The sequence below is a fragment of the Gasterosteus aculeatus genome, chromosome 16 (genome assembly GCF_964276395.1).
Source record: "Gasterosteus aculeatus chromosome 16, fGasAcu3.hap1.1, whole genome shotgun sequence".
Lineage (NCBI taxonomy): Eukaryota > Metazoa > Chordata > Actinopteri > Perciformes > Gasterosteidae > Gasterosteus > Gasterosteus aculeatus.
This window is the reverse complement of record NC_135704.1, coordinates 2793500-2810491: the sequence shown is the minus strand read 5'-3', so window position 1 is coordinate 2810491 and position 16992 is coordinate 2793500. Positions and strand designations below refer to the sequence as shown.

The following is a 16992-nucleotide window of genomic DNA, read 5'->3' as shown; positions in this document are numbered from 1 at the left end:
GAGGACAAATTATATTAAGTTATGTGGATTTGTGATGTTTGAGGTATTTTACAAAAAGACATGTTATATTTCTTAACACAATATGAACAAGTGACCAACCGCAAAATGCGAGTGCTCAAAAATCTAGAAATACAAATATAAAAAAACTAAAATATTATTTTAAAGGAATGGTAGCCTAAATATGTTTGTTACGCTCATGACATGCGCTTGGAACATAAAGTGGCAGGTTCAAGCATCAATTAAAAAACAAAAAAGTATCAAACTATTTTTTAATTTCACTTGAACAAAACGTCGCTGTCTACATTTCCCACAATGCAGCTTGAGCGCTTACAGAGATTCCAGCGCCTGAGCTGCTGCCTCCACAAGGTGTGATGAGCTGGTTGGAGAGTTTTTGGTATGCAGCAAACCTCAAAGCTCAAGAGCCCCTGACTTCTTCTGTCAGATCAGGTAAAAGAGAAAATCCTTTAGTTGAAAAACAAGTAATTAGTGATTTCAAAATAGCTTACTTATCTAAACTCCTCAGCAGATGTTTGAAATGTCCCAAACTCCCAGAATAAAATGATTAATTATAGAAGAGGGCCGCACCATTCCAGTGTCACGTGCGGCCATGATGCTGATTTGTTGCCGCTCATCAGAAGAATAGACCGCTTTGGTGAAGATTACAAGCTTCAATTCATAACAATAAGTGGCTCACAAGATGACACAAATGTGTATTCAAATGGAAATGAATCTTGGATCCAAATGAACATTTTCTTTACTAATATGATTTCACAATGCATTTCATTGAAAAACGTGCAGATTGAGCACGTAAGCTCCCCCCCCTGTTTCAAGCGAAGCCTGTCCCTCCCCATCCAGCGATAACCTCCCTATAGCATTACGACCGAGCACCGGAGCCGCCCCCCCACCGCCCGTCTGCCTCTGATCACAGCTGCTGTGCTTGTTGTCGTCCTAATTGCTGCGGCTGCTTTCGCCTGCAGCTTCCCCGCTGAACTCAGACACCCATGCCTCACACGTTTCAGGGAACACGCAGACGTGATGACAAGTACTCAAGTTCCCACTCAGGCTGCCTGTTCCCACAGCGCAGCAACCCCCTCCACCCCACCTCCACTTCCTCCCGCCTCCCTTTGAAGCCTTCTGGGATGATGATGATGACACCCTCCGTAATCGCTGGATGCTCAGCGACACACAATCAAGAGAGGAAAAAAAAAAAAACCCTTCCAGTGGTCCGGGGTGAGCAAACAAAGGGTTACCCCCACCTACCGAACCCCCCCCCCCCCAAGTGGAGAGGGCTTTCACGTTGGAGAATAGAGGTCTGTGAGGTGGGGCCTTTGATTGACAGCCCCGTTGAGAAAGCAGAGAGCTGCTCCTGTTCCTGTCCGATCAGCTGACCTGCTTCTTTCTCTCTCTCTTACTGGATCTGGGGTCAGTTTATCTGCGGGGGGGTTTGCAGTTTTGCCGCTAAGACAGATTTGGGATTCAGAAGATGTGGGGAGGGAAGTTACAAAACAAGGAGTCTACTCAGCCACTGTATACTTCTCTATACTTTTCAGCTGGTTTACTTGGACATATCAGACTTTTCTACAACTTTTCTTTGACAGCGGTTGACGTTGCAGAGCCTCAGACACAAAACCTGTGCACATTTAGCTCTATAAAGAGTTATTGAGGATTTACCTTAATGAGCTGAGCTCAAGCCTCCATCAGAACCGGAGGGGGAGGACACTGTGTTTACATCAGTGGTGCTCAAACATCGTCTCAGATGTCTCAGTGTTTCCCTGACGACGAGAAGTCGGCCGTATTTCCAATTAATTGTTTTGATGCTGCTGTTTGTTTGTGTGTTTTGATTCTTTGAGTGCATTTTGCTGCTTATACTTAAATGGAACGGAGACCTTTAACATATTTACTGTAACTTAAATGATTTGTGTATACTCCTTGCATATTAAATACCAAATGTGAGCATTTCTGAGGTACTTCTACTCCATTCATGTAATTCTATTTGAATCAGTACTCAATACTTCATTTCAGAGAGAAAAGTCCTTTTTGACTACATTCATTTGAAAGAATACTACGATTACTTTAATCAGCATGATATAAGTAACTGTAGTAAGTTTTAGTACAACATATCTTATACTTACACAATAGGCGGGGATTTGAGTGACTATTATACTTTTAGATTCCATGAATACTTGTTTCACCACCGGCTTCAAAACAGGGAGTCGTCGTATCGACGTAGGATAAAGAAGAGGGGACGGAAGTAGGATGGGACAGAGACAGAAACTCAACCAGCAGGTTTTCCCTCAGCATTCTTCCCATTCTAGCTTGTCAACTGTGACTTGCTTGTAAGGCATCTAGAACAACCTGTGCTCATATACATCGAGGACTGGGCATGCGGTTTCAACCGGATCGCCCTCCCCTCCCTCCTCTCCATCATTCCTGTGTGCCAGTCCCTGAAAGTTCTGTGAAACTATTCGGAACATCCATTCACAGAATCCGTCAGACATGTTTTCTATCAGCACCAGGTGGGTTGATTTTTTGGGGCTACACGGTAAAAAAAACATGTTGCTCTGTAGTTTCAGAGGTGTTTACCAAAGCTCCTGTTTCAGACCGAGCACTCCCACAAGTGCAGACTGTTATGAGGCTATTTCTGTTGCATGGGCTGTGTGGGACTCTCCCCCTCTACAAGTATTCATGAGAGTGTGTGTGGGGATCAGCTGTCCGTACACCTGCAAACTGGCTGGTGCAACAGTTTGTTTTGAGGTGTAATCTGAAAAGCTTGTGAGCGGTGTAATTGGGTTAGACTGGAGTTACCCCGAGGGGAGATAAGCAGGCCTGTAATATCTCTGCAAGGACTGTAGCTGTGGAACTCAATAAAGTATGAATGGTTTTTTTTAATTGCATTTACATTCCACATTGCATCACTGTAATTGTGTCCTCATTAGACCACGGCAACAAGGATATCATTTTAGTGGGTGTGACGTTGATGAGGCTGTGGTTATTTCACTTTGGACATCCTGGATTATTTTTCCATGTAGTTTTTGTATTGACTGATCAGAGGAGCTCAGAGAACAATTACTCAAAAAGATAAAGTGAATAAGCCACGCTGGGGTTTAGGGGTGGCCAGAGGTTGGAAAAGACCAAAGTCGGCTATATTAAGCTGTAAAGCATTATAGCATCTTCTTTTCTAACGTTATGGATGCAGATTGAGTCCACTGACAGAAGCCTTCGAATCTGCAGTTTCATGAACCAGCTGATTGTGGCAACGTTCCCGGGAGAGGCGAAACTGTTTGGGTCTCTGGGAAGTAAGATCTACAAACACACCTCCGGCATGGGATAAATATCGGTTGACCACTGCCGGTTTCACTTCATGTATACGCACAATGAGAGTTTTGACAAATAGTCGTGAAAAATGTGGGTGTAATGTGTGAGTGCCTAAAGGCGAATTCCAGAACAGTCTGGTAAATTCAGGTGAGGACGTCACATGAAACCAGGAAAAGACTTATTCCATATATGGACACATGTCGAAATCTAGCATTGGTCTCACGTCACAATTACTTTTACTACCATTTTCAGGTACAAATGTCGCTTTTGTCTCCTTCTTACCCCACGAATCATCTCAATAACACCAGTTAAATCACTAACCCATCAGGGTCTATTTGGGGTGGAGAGGGACTGCTTGTGCCTTTCAAACTTTAAGTATATTTTCGGATTCCGGAAATACTTTTACGGGCTTCACTTGTTTTATCCTCTTTGTACTTTCAATTAAAAAAATACTGGTGACACAGTGATCATTAGTCAACGAACGAATTCAGGGTTTCAACACCCTGTTTCTTTCTGGACGTTTCCTTGAGTCTCAGGCTTCCTCGATGGGCCGACAGCGACTTGTCCCGCCTCGGATGAAACCGTCATCTGATTGGCTGCTCCGTGTTCCGGAGCAGTGGGCCGATGGCCGCGATGATGAATATTCATGTAGGGGCCCGGCTCCTCGGGGCCTCGCCCGTGGCATGTCATCGGAATGTGGGATGTGATGACGTAACCGTCGTGGTGTTTTAACCGCACACACTGACGGGGCATTGATGCGTGTTCCCTTTTACATCATTACGCGCAATGAGGCATTTCTAGATCTACTTCGGACTAGATCCTCTACCTTGCTATCACTATGGAGCCACTCCTGTGGGCAAGGTGCTAGAACCCATGCGCCGCTGGGCCGCGCTAATTTAAGGTCTTCGGGTCTGGTTTCAGCGGCAGTGGCAGAACCGGACAGACGGGTTTTCTGGGACCGCCTTCAAGCAGCGAGCCCTTAAAACGCACCATTTCCTCCAGCAAAGCAGAAACTACGAAGAGCACTCCAGCACTCACCAGGGGCTCAACAGCCGATCCCCGCTGCAGCATCACCGACAGACGCTCCTCTGTAAGCCGATCAAGCCGGGATTAAAGCGGGGCACTCACGACAAGCCACTCGGATCGCTTTCATTTCCAGAGAGAAACAACCACTAAACTCTCGTCAACATGATGATGATGCAGCTGGAAGAGTCCAACACCCAGAAGAACTCCCTCTTCAACGCCATGAACCGCTTCATCGGCGCGGTCAACAACATGGATCAGACCGTCATGTTGCCCAGCATGCTGCGGGACGTCCCGCTGGAGGAGGACCGGGAGACGAGCTCCGCCAAGTCGGACGAAGAAGAGGGGGACATGTACAGCTACTACCAGCTGCTCAAGTCCATCCGCACGGACATCGAGTTGGGTGTGCGGTGCGCGGCGGATGACGAGATGAGCCGGGAGAGCATGAAGATCAGCCGCAAGAACTCCTGCACGTCGACCGCCTCCACCGCGTCGCTGTCGTCAGAGGAGGAAGAAGACGAGGAGGAGTACGACGAGGATCTGCAGAAGCAGGTCCAGTACCACCTGACCGGGCTGCAAGGGGTCCTCTCCAAGCTCACCGTGCAGGCCAACTTCCTCACCAAGCGCTACAAGCAGGAGGTGGGGATCGGAGGATGGGGCCAGTAGCGCACAGGAACTGATCCAGGTCCTCGGTGGTTTTTCCATAGGACTTCTCTTAATGGGCCTTTTATTATTTAGTATTTGTTTACTGCTGCTGTTATTCCTACTACTGATGAAATTTGTGGACAAACATTTGAATGGTAGAGGAGCGCATCTCTCTCTTTAGGCTATGCGGTATTATTGACTGCTGATGTGTCGACGGAATGCGTTTTGTGCACTTGACACCCAACTCTGTTTTGCACTCCAAAGTTTCGTGCACATCGCGCATTCCCCGTAAAACACAGATGAAACATATTTAAAACCTGTTATTTAATGAATTATTTATTACCTCGCGCAGTTTAATTTGAGAACCTAAAAGAGCACCGCATGAACCCCGCGCGGCCCGCGGCCTGAACCGCCCCTCTGACAGGGGGATACTGACGAAAGACTCCGCTTCCTTGATTGTGTGGCCGATGATGTCAGTGTGTTCAGACGTACGTGGCCCGTGCGTGTGTGATCGGTGCCCTTCGGATCAGACGAGTCTGGGTCATACTCTGCTTGCATGGAGGGGGGGAGGCAGATGCTCGCTGCCTGTGATCTCCTGATGCCCCACATGGCCACTGAACCAGAAGGATGCTTCTACATGGAGCAGAATGAGAGGTTTCCAACAAGATGCTTTTGTTGTCATTGTTGTTTTTTGCTATTAATGTGCAATTGTCTGGATGCTTCAATCTCTTGAAATAAGCTTTTGTAAGCACCTTTTACACCCCTTTTGTACTGATGATATCTGTTTGAAGTAATAAACTTTTGTATGAACTTTCATCATTTCTCCCATGTTTTTTTCACACGCTACATATTGATCTCTATATATTACAGAATAAAAAAGGGAATATGGGATGTGGTATTCACACAACCAAAACCTATGAGGAGGCCCAAATATCCGCCATTGTGCAACGTTAATGACTGACATATCAAACAAAAGCAATATTAAAAAGGAACATATTTTTCAGTTCTCTCCATCAATAGAAAAACTAAATTCACTAACAGGGACAGTTATTTAGTGAATGGATTTTGATGGGCAGTTAAAGGTGCAGTGGTGCCTCAGCGGTATGGTCCAACCCCGTTAAATGAGAACCAAATGCCAATTCAAAATCTAAATCTGTCGAAAGGTATAATCTGCGCTTTAAAAAGACATGTTCTTTTGAAGGCCGATACCTGCAGGTTGGGGAATGTTGCCTGTCAAGCTTCAGGTGGCCACACCTTGAACCGTCTGAACTCCCAAAGCCAGGAACATAAGGAGGAGCAGCTTGACGAGGCCATCTTTGTCAGGGATGCGTGGGAATGCAGGACTCAAACACAGAGTTTGCAGGAAACAAAAAGGACTATAATAGTCAAAAACTCCAACAAAGGAACAGCCTAACGGGCAAAAACACACACAAGTACCGGGGGAAAAAAGGCAGGCAGGACCGAGGACCATCCAGACGGTAGACAGGGACAAGGACCATCCAGGACGACAAACAATGACGCGACAAGTGACAGGAGACACACACAGCTTAAATACACTAGGAAGGTACAGGTGATTGGACACAGGTGGAAACAATCAGACAATCACAGTGGATGACAGGACAAGGCAGGAAGTGAAGTTACCCAGGGAGACAAGAAGCAGAAAACTACAAAATAAGACAGGAAATAAAACCACACCGTGACAATCTTGAATAGCAAAAGCCCTGTTTTCTTTAATTTCTCAGTGTTCAATTAATATTATTTCCCTGAATACAGTGCATAACAGTAAACATATGAATGGTACAATAGATAAAACATTTTGTCACACACACACAATCTTAGACACCAAATAACGAGACCACATGCAACTACGTGTGATTGATAGTGTTCACTTGCAGTTGTGTTTGACCGGAAACAAAAAATGTAGAGGAAACGGAACGTTTCTTAAATAGATCTCAATACATGACATTGTGGACACTCAACATTACAGTAAATGACTTTCAATATGGCAAAATACCGTTTCATTTTCAAATAGAGGTTTTCCAATTTTTGATTCCTGAAATCTTTCAATACCTTAAATAACCACAAAAGAAATGGACAAAATAACTTAATTCATTTAAATACCGTCTTGTGCAGATATTCGGATAATGTCTGATGGAAGTACCACTCCCAAACATGATCAAAGATACACACCGTATAAATGATTTTTTTGATTCAGTGTTTATAGAAAATGTCCTTTCCACATTCAGGGAATGCCGTCTTTGCATTAGGGTCACTGGTTTAAAAATAAATCCACTGAGATAACCATATCATTCACCTTGAGGCTATCGCCTCTAACCATACTATCAATCTCAAAACAGTGCCGCGAGCTACCAAGGACGACACAGAACTTACTCCTGAGGCCTTTTGTCAGCGGCAAATTGAGTTGCAAGGATTTTTGCACTTTTTGAACAGCATTTAACAGGAAAATAAGTTATGAATATTATAAAATGATTACTCAAAATAGAATTCGCTCAAAAAACAAGTACAGGGATTTACTTTCACAATGGAAAGATGTGAAAATCCCCCTAAAACTCCCTCTAAACACCCTATGAATAGCCTTTGGGGAGGGATTTCCCAACTAGGTATTCTTTTTTTCATTGTCGTTGCAGTGAAGTAAAACCCATATGCATTCCGACATAAAACGAAAACAATCGTTCTAGAGCAGAGTTTCAGTCCAAGCGGTGATAAACATCTGGCCCCTTCAACGACACTTGACCGAACGGCCTGCGGTGCTTTTTGTCCCTTTGTCCGCCCCGTAGAAACGGGAAGTACAAGAGAAAGCTACTGAAAATAAAAACAAATTGATGCTAAAACATCCAAACATATTTGTCCCAAAATGGACAGTCAGAACCCAAAGTCAACGAATAACGATTCACGCTGCGTATTTTTTAACACAGTTTCAGAAGACTACCAATGTGTAAGTAGCTGGCATACTTGTAAACTCATTATAGGCGCTTGTTTTTAGCTCACGTTAACTTACGTTAGTTTGCGACATAGCATGTAGTTGTTAGCTCACTAATAGTTCGGTCATTTTGTATTAGAGCTGATTCATTGACCGACTCTCCGACACGCTTTAAAGGCACAACTGAGCTGCTGACTACCGACGCTGCAGCGCGACCGTTAGCTCGACCGGCTCACTAGCTAGCGCGAGCTAACGTTCCTCTGTCGGCTCTGCTAAGCTACTGAAGCTAAGCTAGCTGAGCATTATTACTCAAGCGAGCAGCGGTGTTTTACATGCGTGACACGCTGTGGAAGCTATGCATGGAGACAAGGAGAGTTTCCTATCTTTAAATTAGACCATGAGCCTGTTTTTCTCTTCAGTTAGCCGGAGAGAAGGACAGCAGCACAACACAGATAAGACTACAACATCCGTGGTGAAATACAACTGAATACACGTATTCGTGTCCTTCACTGAATTGCTTGTACTTCACTTAAGTATACACACTTTGCTGTGTGCAATTTTATTCGTTTATTTCAATACATGTCCGAGGGTAATGCACGTTTTACTTCACTAAAAGGCAGTAGAGTAACACTATTATTTAAAGAAACGTACCCACTGCTTTGTATATCAACACTATGAATTAAATCCATTATAGTAGATCAATCTCCCCAGCAGTATGTAAAGACGTCACTCTTCCCCTACCTATTTTAACATTTAAGTAATTTGGGAATATTCTGCTATTTCTACATTTACTAAAGTTAATGATCTTGATAATGATCTGAATACACACTATATATATATATGAATATATCTCCAAGCGCTAGTACAGCACTGATGACGTCCAGTTTTAATGCACATATTGTCAGTTGCGTTGGACAAAAACATCAGTCAAATGAATATTACGTAGTGATTTATAATTTTGTTGTATTTAATAGCAACATTGCAAATTGTCCAAGACGACAACACTAAACATAGGCTATAAAATACCCAGGGCTTGAATAAACCACTCTCTGGCAGAGCATCAGAACAAAAATAACTCATCATGACCTTCATAACTTGCGGATGCAAAGGTCTCTTGAAATCCCGCCAGGTCGTAGCATTGAGTACACACCCAGAGGATGACAATTAACCCGTCTTCACAAAACACAGCAGGCTACCGTAGTTCCATAGATGGTCTCTGTCTGTGGTGCGTTGGTGTTAACGTGCGAAGGTAAAATGTTCTTGTGTCAGCAGCTTTAGGCTGCAGGTCATCCTGCACTCGCTCGGCCTGAATAAGAATGCTGCACCAATGCTGTCTTCCCTTGAGCCCACATTTCTCTTCCAACTACGAGCAGTCGCTGACGATACAAGCACTGGATCCCGGTGCCCTGCCCACGGTCTTATTAACCCAAATAAAGACGGCCCACAGCAACCAAGCAGTTATACCGGTTTGAGTTTGGTAACACCCAAAGTGGTCGTTTTCATCATTTATTCACCATAACTCTTCCATTTTATCCACTATTCATGTGTTCTTGCCATCGGTTCTGTTTGTTGCATCATCCTCGTTTTTTCACAATTTTCACAATTTCAGTTGTTTCAGTTCCTCATTCGTGCTGCTATAGTACACCATTTACTCAATGTAATCACAGTTAGTCAAACTAAAGTTGTCTGGGATATTTTGATAATCTATCCATCGTTGAAGTAAGTTTTTTGACAAAAAGCAAACGTTTCCTTGTTCAAGTTTTGGTGTTTGTCTTTGATCTAATAAATCTCAGGTATATTTGTGTAAAACATTACACAGATGTTTGTGTGACTTGCATTTCATAAAGAGGGAAATCCGTACAGCAGAAAGGCATATATAAAGGCATAATAAAGGTTTCCAAAAAGCCAGATCACGTCTGCCCTATTAATAAGACAATATGTAGGAAAATACAGTCTTTTAACACTCTGGCAGTTGCGTAATGGGAGCCATCATTGAAATGTAATTAAATCAGTAATAAAATGTTACAAGACTGTTGACCATGTTTCTTTATCTGTCCAAAAATCTTACGTTACTTCAAAAACACCCTGAGACCCGAGTCCATACGGTAAATAACATCCGTCACGTAGCTGTGTCCATGTTCTCTGCACAGGGCCACGTGTGTTTGTGGCGACCGCTCCCAGGGAACAGGTGTACAACCTTGTGCAGGAGTGGTCGTGCCCAACGGGTCTCGCTCTGCTTTGCATGCCAGACTTCTGCCGGGCTCCTTTGTTTTCCCCGAGGCTGTTGGGTTGAACTCGCACGCTTCCTCTCATTTCTTTGTTGTTTTTTCTCTCCGAGCAGCTCTCCCATCAGCTATCGCTTTGGTACGGTGTCTTTTTTGCACATATAAACAACATTTTATTAGACGTCTTTCAGGTACACACATGCTTGCACACACAAAAAAGCATATGGGAGCAAATTGCAGGGTGGTGATCACAGTCATTTTCTAAGTCTATGATTAGAATAATGGCAGCGCTGTGTTTGTGTTGCACTTCTGACAAAGTTTGCACAATGTTTTTCTCCAACAAAAATATTGCACTGAGCAAGTAGTGCATATGTCCACTTAGTGTATAGTTGTTTTTGTTCGTATTTGTGGATGTGAGCTGTGTTCTGCCCAGTCGTAAGGACTCGTTTCTCTGTTACAGGTGGTGATTTTAAGGGTAAAACGAGCCACAGGAACCTTCTCCTTAGTAGGATGGTAAATATTTCCTCCTGTTATGTATCTTCAATACTTATTTTTGACAGTATAGATTGTTTTAACTGTTCATAGCTCTGGGGAGCCACTGACAAATGTGTCCATAAGGTTCCCTGTAGATATTTAAAATCTCTAGTTGTTTTTTAATGACTGTGACTGTTTGTTTTTCTTTTTTTTTATGGGGGATTGAAAATACATAAAAATCCTTTTTTTCAAATGGTACATTGGGGAAGGAAGTGAACTTGACACGTTTGTTAGACCTTCGAGGACTGACTTTTAAGTGATCTTTAGTTTGTTACAAGAACTCCACAGGGCGTCTTAAACCTGCGCAAACCCGTTTTACATTTTACAGTAAGGCCGTAAATACCGCCTCTGTAAAGCAGTTTATTGAGTCTTATTGTCTGTCTTTGGTTATGAATGTTGTGTCCAATGAAGGAAAACTCATTTCAGTCGGTATACTTCTCATGAAAATGTGTGGACGTGCGAGATTTGTAACACATTGCCTCGTAATGAAACTAAATGACTCATCTCAAAGTTCCTCTGAGCCCCGTGGCTGCAGACCAGAACGACTTATCGGTTTAATCAAACAACACTTCTTACAACCAAACAGGGCCGATGAATGTCGGGCCCCAAATCGCATATTTATCATTTCAAAGAAGGCATTGGAGCTTTTCCCTTTTTGATGCGCTAGTTGATAGTGGTTTTTACAAGTGACATTTGCAAGAACCCCCGTGTTCAAATGCTGCCCGGCAGCCTCTGTCGGGGTTTCTGCAGGTTTCCAAAGTTTCGGTCGAAACAGTCGAGCTTGCGGGTGTCCGTGCTGGAGCCGTTATGATGTATTCACGTGCATTAGGACAGTTTTCCATTGACAGAGCACCTGAGCAACTGGCAGTCATTGATAAACATCTGATGGTTGTCCTTGTTCACTCTCTCTCACTCCACAGCGTTTTCATGCTCTTTGTGATTTGGCTGCTTCGCAGGTATCACTCTCTGGCTCAGGTAAAACTGCAACACAATTTGTACACTATGTACCCCCCCCCCCCCCCCCCCCTCCATATCTGTTTGCTTCACTGCCACCGGAAATATGTTCAATTAGCCACGGCAAATCTCTGCATAATTGAACCCAATTAAAATTGCACAGACGAATCGGTAGTGGAGTTAATTGACTGTCAATGGTTGTGTGATAATGACGGCTGTCTTTTCCCCCCCGCTCCAAATGAAGAGGATTTTGTTGTACTCAAGGTCTGACGATGCATCGATTAATATTAGTCGGATGCTTTTTTCCGTCCCCCACAAAGCCGTGTGTTATTGCATCCTAACTCCTCCGAGTAGAGAAGTCATTTCCTGGAGGATTGTGTGAGTGTGCAGCCGGTCCGTCAGGTTCAGCAGCGCTCCACCTTATCCTCCTAATCTGAAGCAAATGACAGTTGTACGTGAGGCTCTGATGGATCCTATTACCTCTTGACCAGGTTACACAGAGCGGCTTCACCCCGCCCCCCCCCCCCCCCAGAGCCCCCCCTCCTCCCTCCTTCCTCCTCGGCTCCTCTCGCACAACATAAACCCTCTCCTTACCTCTGTCCCCTCACAAAGGTTATCCGTCAGTCAGTGGTCTTTAATGCTCTCTTCAGGGCTTTTTCTCCCCCCCTCCCACTCCCTCCCCTCCTTCTCTGTAGCCTTGGCAGGGTCATTGCTGGCCAAATAGTGTGTGTGTGTGTGTGACCACTTGTGCAGGCAAAGGCGTAAGACTGACAGGTGGCGTGCGTTGTAGATACTCTGCACAGATTATTGCTTTATTTTATATCAAGCATAGAATGAATTTCCTGTTTATATAGAAGGACTAAAGGAGCCCCCCCCCCTTTGTGAAACCTCACGTTGTCACCGGGGGGGGGCCTGCCGAGCCAAGCCACATCTGTGATCATTTGACCCACAATTTGCCCTTTCTCTCTACATGAATATGAATGTGCCGGCAGGTTTTTTCACATCTTACTCTCATTTTCACCACAACAGAAGATGATTCTCAGCCTGACTGTAGCTGCCTTCTTCAACAGTGTAGCATACGTCATGGTGAGTTACTCGAGTTTGTTTCACTGAACACCCACATGGCAGAGGCTGGGGTTTTTTTGTTGGTCGTCAATGAAAACGTTTCCATGCTGTCCTTCCTTCCTTCCTTCCTTCCCCAGGGTGACTCACATCCAGTGGGAGCTCTGTGTGACTTCCAGGCCTGCTGGTTAACTTACTTTGGTAAGACAAACCCTCCTGTGACTCATGACTCCTCACCGGGTCCCTTGTATCAGTAGAGGTGGAGTAAAGATAACAAAATGTCACCGATCGCTGCGGCTCATTTTTATGTTGACTTTACATTTTGATGCGGCCATCCTTTTGATTTTTTTTACCTGTATTTCCTCTTGTCCTTAATTGATCAACTCAGCATCCTGACCACATAATTAAAAACGGGAGGATATTTGCTTTTTATTTGTATACACTACTGTTGTCAAGGGTGTCAATGCCTTGTGTAAACGTGCAGATCACAGATCCACACACCCGTACCAAGAATGCCGATCCCGTGGGAGTGGAGCGCCACGCTCTGCACTTATTGGCCCATCGCCATCTGCTGTGACGCCAGTGCAGTCCAGCATCTCAGGGTTAACTGGGCCCATCTGCAGGTCCTCCATTTAGGGTCGGTGGGGAGATTTCCATGTCATTTGGAAAAATGACACATTCACTTTCTGGCATTTGTTGCAAATGCAGCTCTATTAGCCTTGATTAGCACGTGGATTGGCTGCTAATACAAACACTCCAGCAGGCTTGTTGTGTCGGCCTCGGGGGCTGACACACACACACACACACACACACACTCAATGCAGGGTAATGGGCAGTGAGTTAGTGCTGCGGGGGCTGCAGCCGAGGATCCCTCTGGCTCAGGACAAACGGCCGCACATAAACAGCGGCTGAGCGCGGCGCCAAGTCCAGCGGGAGCACGCGGCGCCGCTTTTAGCTCCAACCCATAAAACGGAAAATGTTCTGAAGTGTGTTTGAAGCGGAGCGAGGTGGGAGCGGGGGGCCGACGCCGAGACAGGAGTTAAGAGGAAGCGGGGCTTCGGCATGCTGTCGCTTACGTAATACGCCGTCGTGACAGTGATTTATTGATTAGACCGCCGGCCTCCTCCTCTCGCAGCCACAGCACGCTGTCCCCGGCGCTTCAGTGTGTGCGTTTCCTGTACGTGTGTGTGTGTGTGGGGGGAGGGACGGGGGTGGGGGGCTTTATAAGCTGACCTGAAATACGAAGGCAGAAAAAAAAGGGAAGGAAGCGTTCTCTCCGTTGTCTCGATGAAATATATTCATTTTTTCCCCTCCGCTGGCTTCGCCCCATCCTCTTCCTTTTCTTCATTTCTTCTATTCTCCTCAGTCCCTGCACTCCCCCCGCTCTGATTCTCCCCCCCCCCCCCCCCCTCCCTCACTTCTCCCCCTCGCCCCCACCTCTGCTTATCTCCCTCCGCTTTTCCACAGTTCATCATTATCTCTCTCCGAGCTCCCCCCTCTCATCCATCACCCCGAGCCACAGGTTTCCCTCGTATTATTGCGAAATGGGCCTTCATTTATCAAGAGGGAAGCACACGTGCGCGCACACGCTCATATGCACACAAGTGTGTCTTGGTGCACAACATAGCATGTGTGTGTGTGTGGGGGGGGATCGGGGGGGCTGTGTTGTATCTTGACCTTGTTGTTTTCTGTGTGCATGTCTCTGCAGACTGGAGTGCCTTGGCCTGGGTTTGTCTCATCACTCTGAACCTCTACCTCAACCTGGTGAGAGAAATCAGCACCAACCGATACGAGATGTGAGTGAGCTGCTATTTTTATTATAAAAAATCCCCTCATCAATTGTTTGATTTGTTGATTATTGTTTTTTTGTTGTTGCTGTTGAAGAGTGATTTAACTAACGTTTTTAATCTGAAAGCGATGCGATAGGCTTTAAATGTTGTATATATTATTAATATAGTTGCCGATTGGTTGTCTGACTATCCGCCTAATCAGTTAATTGACAAATAACGTCACGTGTCCCTCCCTCGTGTGCACAAACGCGTCCCTGCATCCTCACTAGCTGTGCGTTTGTCTCGATCGTGCGATCGTTCCCCTCCGCACGCGTGTGCGTGTGCGTGTGCGCATATGTTTGGTCCACCAGAGCATGTGTCTCCCCGCGGAGCATTGACAGCCCCCCCCCTCCTCCTCCTCCTCCTCCTCCTCCTCCCCCCTCCCTCCCCCTTTCTGTTCCAGCCGACGCTCTAATTGAAAAGGGAGTGAGTGTCAGCCGTTAAGTGTGCGCGTGTTCGTGCGCACTAATCTTCACGCTCTGCGGCTCTACGTTTCTGTCGCTCAAACTCCCATGAGCGCTCTGCGCAGCAGTGTGTGTGTGTGTGTGTGTAGGAGATATTTTCTCATTTTCCCTGCCTCGCGTGGAGCGCTGTGACACAAACACAAATTCTGGAAAAAATAAATAATGTACACGCTAAAAAAAAAAACCTTTAACGAGTGAGCGGCAACTCGCAAGTTGATTTTTACGCTGATGCGCCTATAGGTGCAGAAGCCTGCCACCCTTCCTTGTGTGAGGGGGTTAAGGCGGAGAAAATAGAGGTGCAACCCGGCCCCCCCCAACAACACACACACACACACACACTCCACCCTGGGAGTCTCCCTGCATTGATTAGCAATAAGCCAGACGATATAATGGTGTTATAACTCAGAAGGAGACGGCTTTATGGGGCGCAGGGAAAGGGATCGGGTGGAGGTAGGAGGGAAGGGGGGGGCAAAATCAGTTTGCTCCAGAGCCTTGTCAGCTGCACACCATCTCATGGGTCCAGAGGGACCAGGCGGGCGCAGGACGTGTCTGTGTTGCTGCGTCGGGGCTGATCACGCAGGCTCAGAAAAAACGCAACCCCTGCGCTTAATAGGTTATAGAGGAAGGGGGGGGTTCTTATTCCGTATTAACTGCCCATATAAGCTGCGTGCGTTTTGGCAGGCGTGTACGGGGTGCTGCATGCATGCACAATTAGGCAGCCCCCAACCCCCTAACCCCCCCCCACACACACACACGCACGCACGCACACACACACACACCGAGTGACGGCACAGCGTGATGGTTTATGAATGAACAAATCGCCAGAGGAGATGGGGAACGGAGGCTGGATGATCTAAGAGTGATTGAAGTGGATGCAAGAGGGGACGGGAAGTGTGTTTGTGTGTACGCGGGTGCGTGCGTGTGTTAATGTGCATTTGAAGGGCGGATTCCGGCAAAGTGGATGGGGGGGGGGGGGGGGGTCGGGGTGTGGGGGCAAGGAAGCGTTGTGAGGCGTCGAGCAATGAGATTGAGCCCGGAGAGAGATTTCTGTATGAGCTTGCGTGTGCGTGTGCGTGTGCATGCAGGTGTGTGGAATACAGAGCGCACGGCGGCCCTGCTGTGCCTCATTAAGCCCATGTTGCGCGCAGCCCCGGACCTCGTCATCGCCCCTCTCAAAACGCCGCGAGTGTGTGCGCGCCGCAAAGAGCACGCGCGTGCGTGCGTATCTGTGGGGTCTGCGAGCTCTCGACATTGATTTCCTGACAAGCCCCCCCCCCCCCCCCCCCCCCCTGCTCCCCCTCCCTGCACCAATCGTCACGCCACAGACTGGCAGCACTGATTTCAGCATTTTTATCTCCCCCCCACCACCGCACACACTCTCTCTCTCTCCCTTTGTCTGTGTGTTTCTTTCTCTCTCGTCCTCCCTTGCGCTCTCTCTCTTTTCTCGCTCCTTTACTCGCTCAGTTGCTCTCTTTTTTTTTTTCCCAACCATTTCCCTTTTTCTTCCCCGTTCTTCCCTGTTCTCCCTCTAACTCACACTGCCTCTTGTGTTCGATTCTCTCTCTCGGAATCCATACGTCTCCGATGCCTCTTTACCGCCCATATTCAGCTCTATTTTGACCATCAACTGTCTCACGTTCTCCACCACCTCCCACAAACTCTGCTTTCTATCACATGAGGGCAGAGAGGGGAGATGCTGCGTGAAATCAGGGTGAGAAGGTGTGTGTGTGTGTGCGCAAGCCCGAGAGGGATTGAGTGTGTGTCAACCGCGTCACCAACCGCTCGATTGACCACACTTGGAACAAGTCAGGGTAGGACTTCCACTCTATTGACCGGGCGACGCTGCGCGCTCTATAAAGTATCGATGCCCACGGAGACCCCCAACACACTGGAGCGCACACCTCATCTGCCTAACGCACACACACACACACAGAGCCAGGTTCAGGGATTGAGATTTCTTAGATGGCCGTCAATGATCCTGTCATTCTTTCATTGATAGG

General features: G+C 46.4%; 2 protein-coding genes across 4 annotated transcripts in view; both read left to right on the top strand.

The window, feature by feature from the left end:
* Window positions 1-2871: 2871 nt before the first annotated feature.
* Window positions 2872-5799, top strand: LOC120834438 (mid1-interacting protein 1A). Its single transcript, XM_040202426.2, has one exon. The coding sequence runs from the start codon at window positions 4504-4506 to the stop codon at window positions 5002-5004; it is 501 nt and encodes a 166-aa protein (XP_040058360.2). The 5' UTR covers window positions 2872-4503; the 3' UTR covers window positions 5005-5799.
* A 1905-nt stretch (window positions 5800-7704) lies between these two features.
* The window catches only part of LOC120834269 (cyclic AMP receptor-like protein A), a 44867-nt gene continuing 35579 nt past the window's right edge, over window positions 7705-16992 (top strand). The window contains exons 1-7 of one of the 3 annotated variants that reach the window (XM_078090705.1): window positions 7749-7939; window positions 10015-10029; window positions 10610-10662; window positions 11604-11658; window positions 12667-12723; window positions 12840-12900; window positions 14408-14495. In XM_078090705.1, coding sequence (XP_077946831.1) covers window positions 7859-7939; window positions 10015-10029; window positions 10610-10662; window positions 11604-11658; window positions 12667-12723; window positions 12840-12900; window positions 14408-14495 — 410 coding nt within the window. In that variant the 5' untranslated portion in view covers window positions 7749-7858. Of the gene's footprint in view, window positions 7940-10014; window positions 10030-10609; window positions 10663-11603; window positions 11659-12666; window positions 12724-12839; window positions 12901-14407; window positions 14496-16992 lie in introns of all 3 variants that reach the window. The other 2 variants (XM_078090703.1, XM_078090704.1) reach the window with 2 other exon arrangements.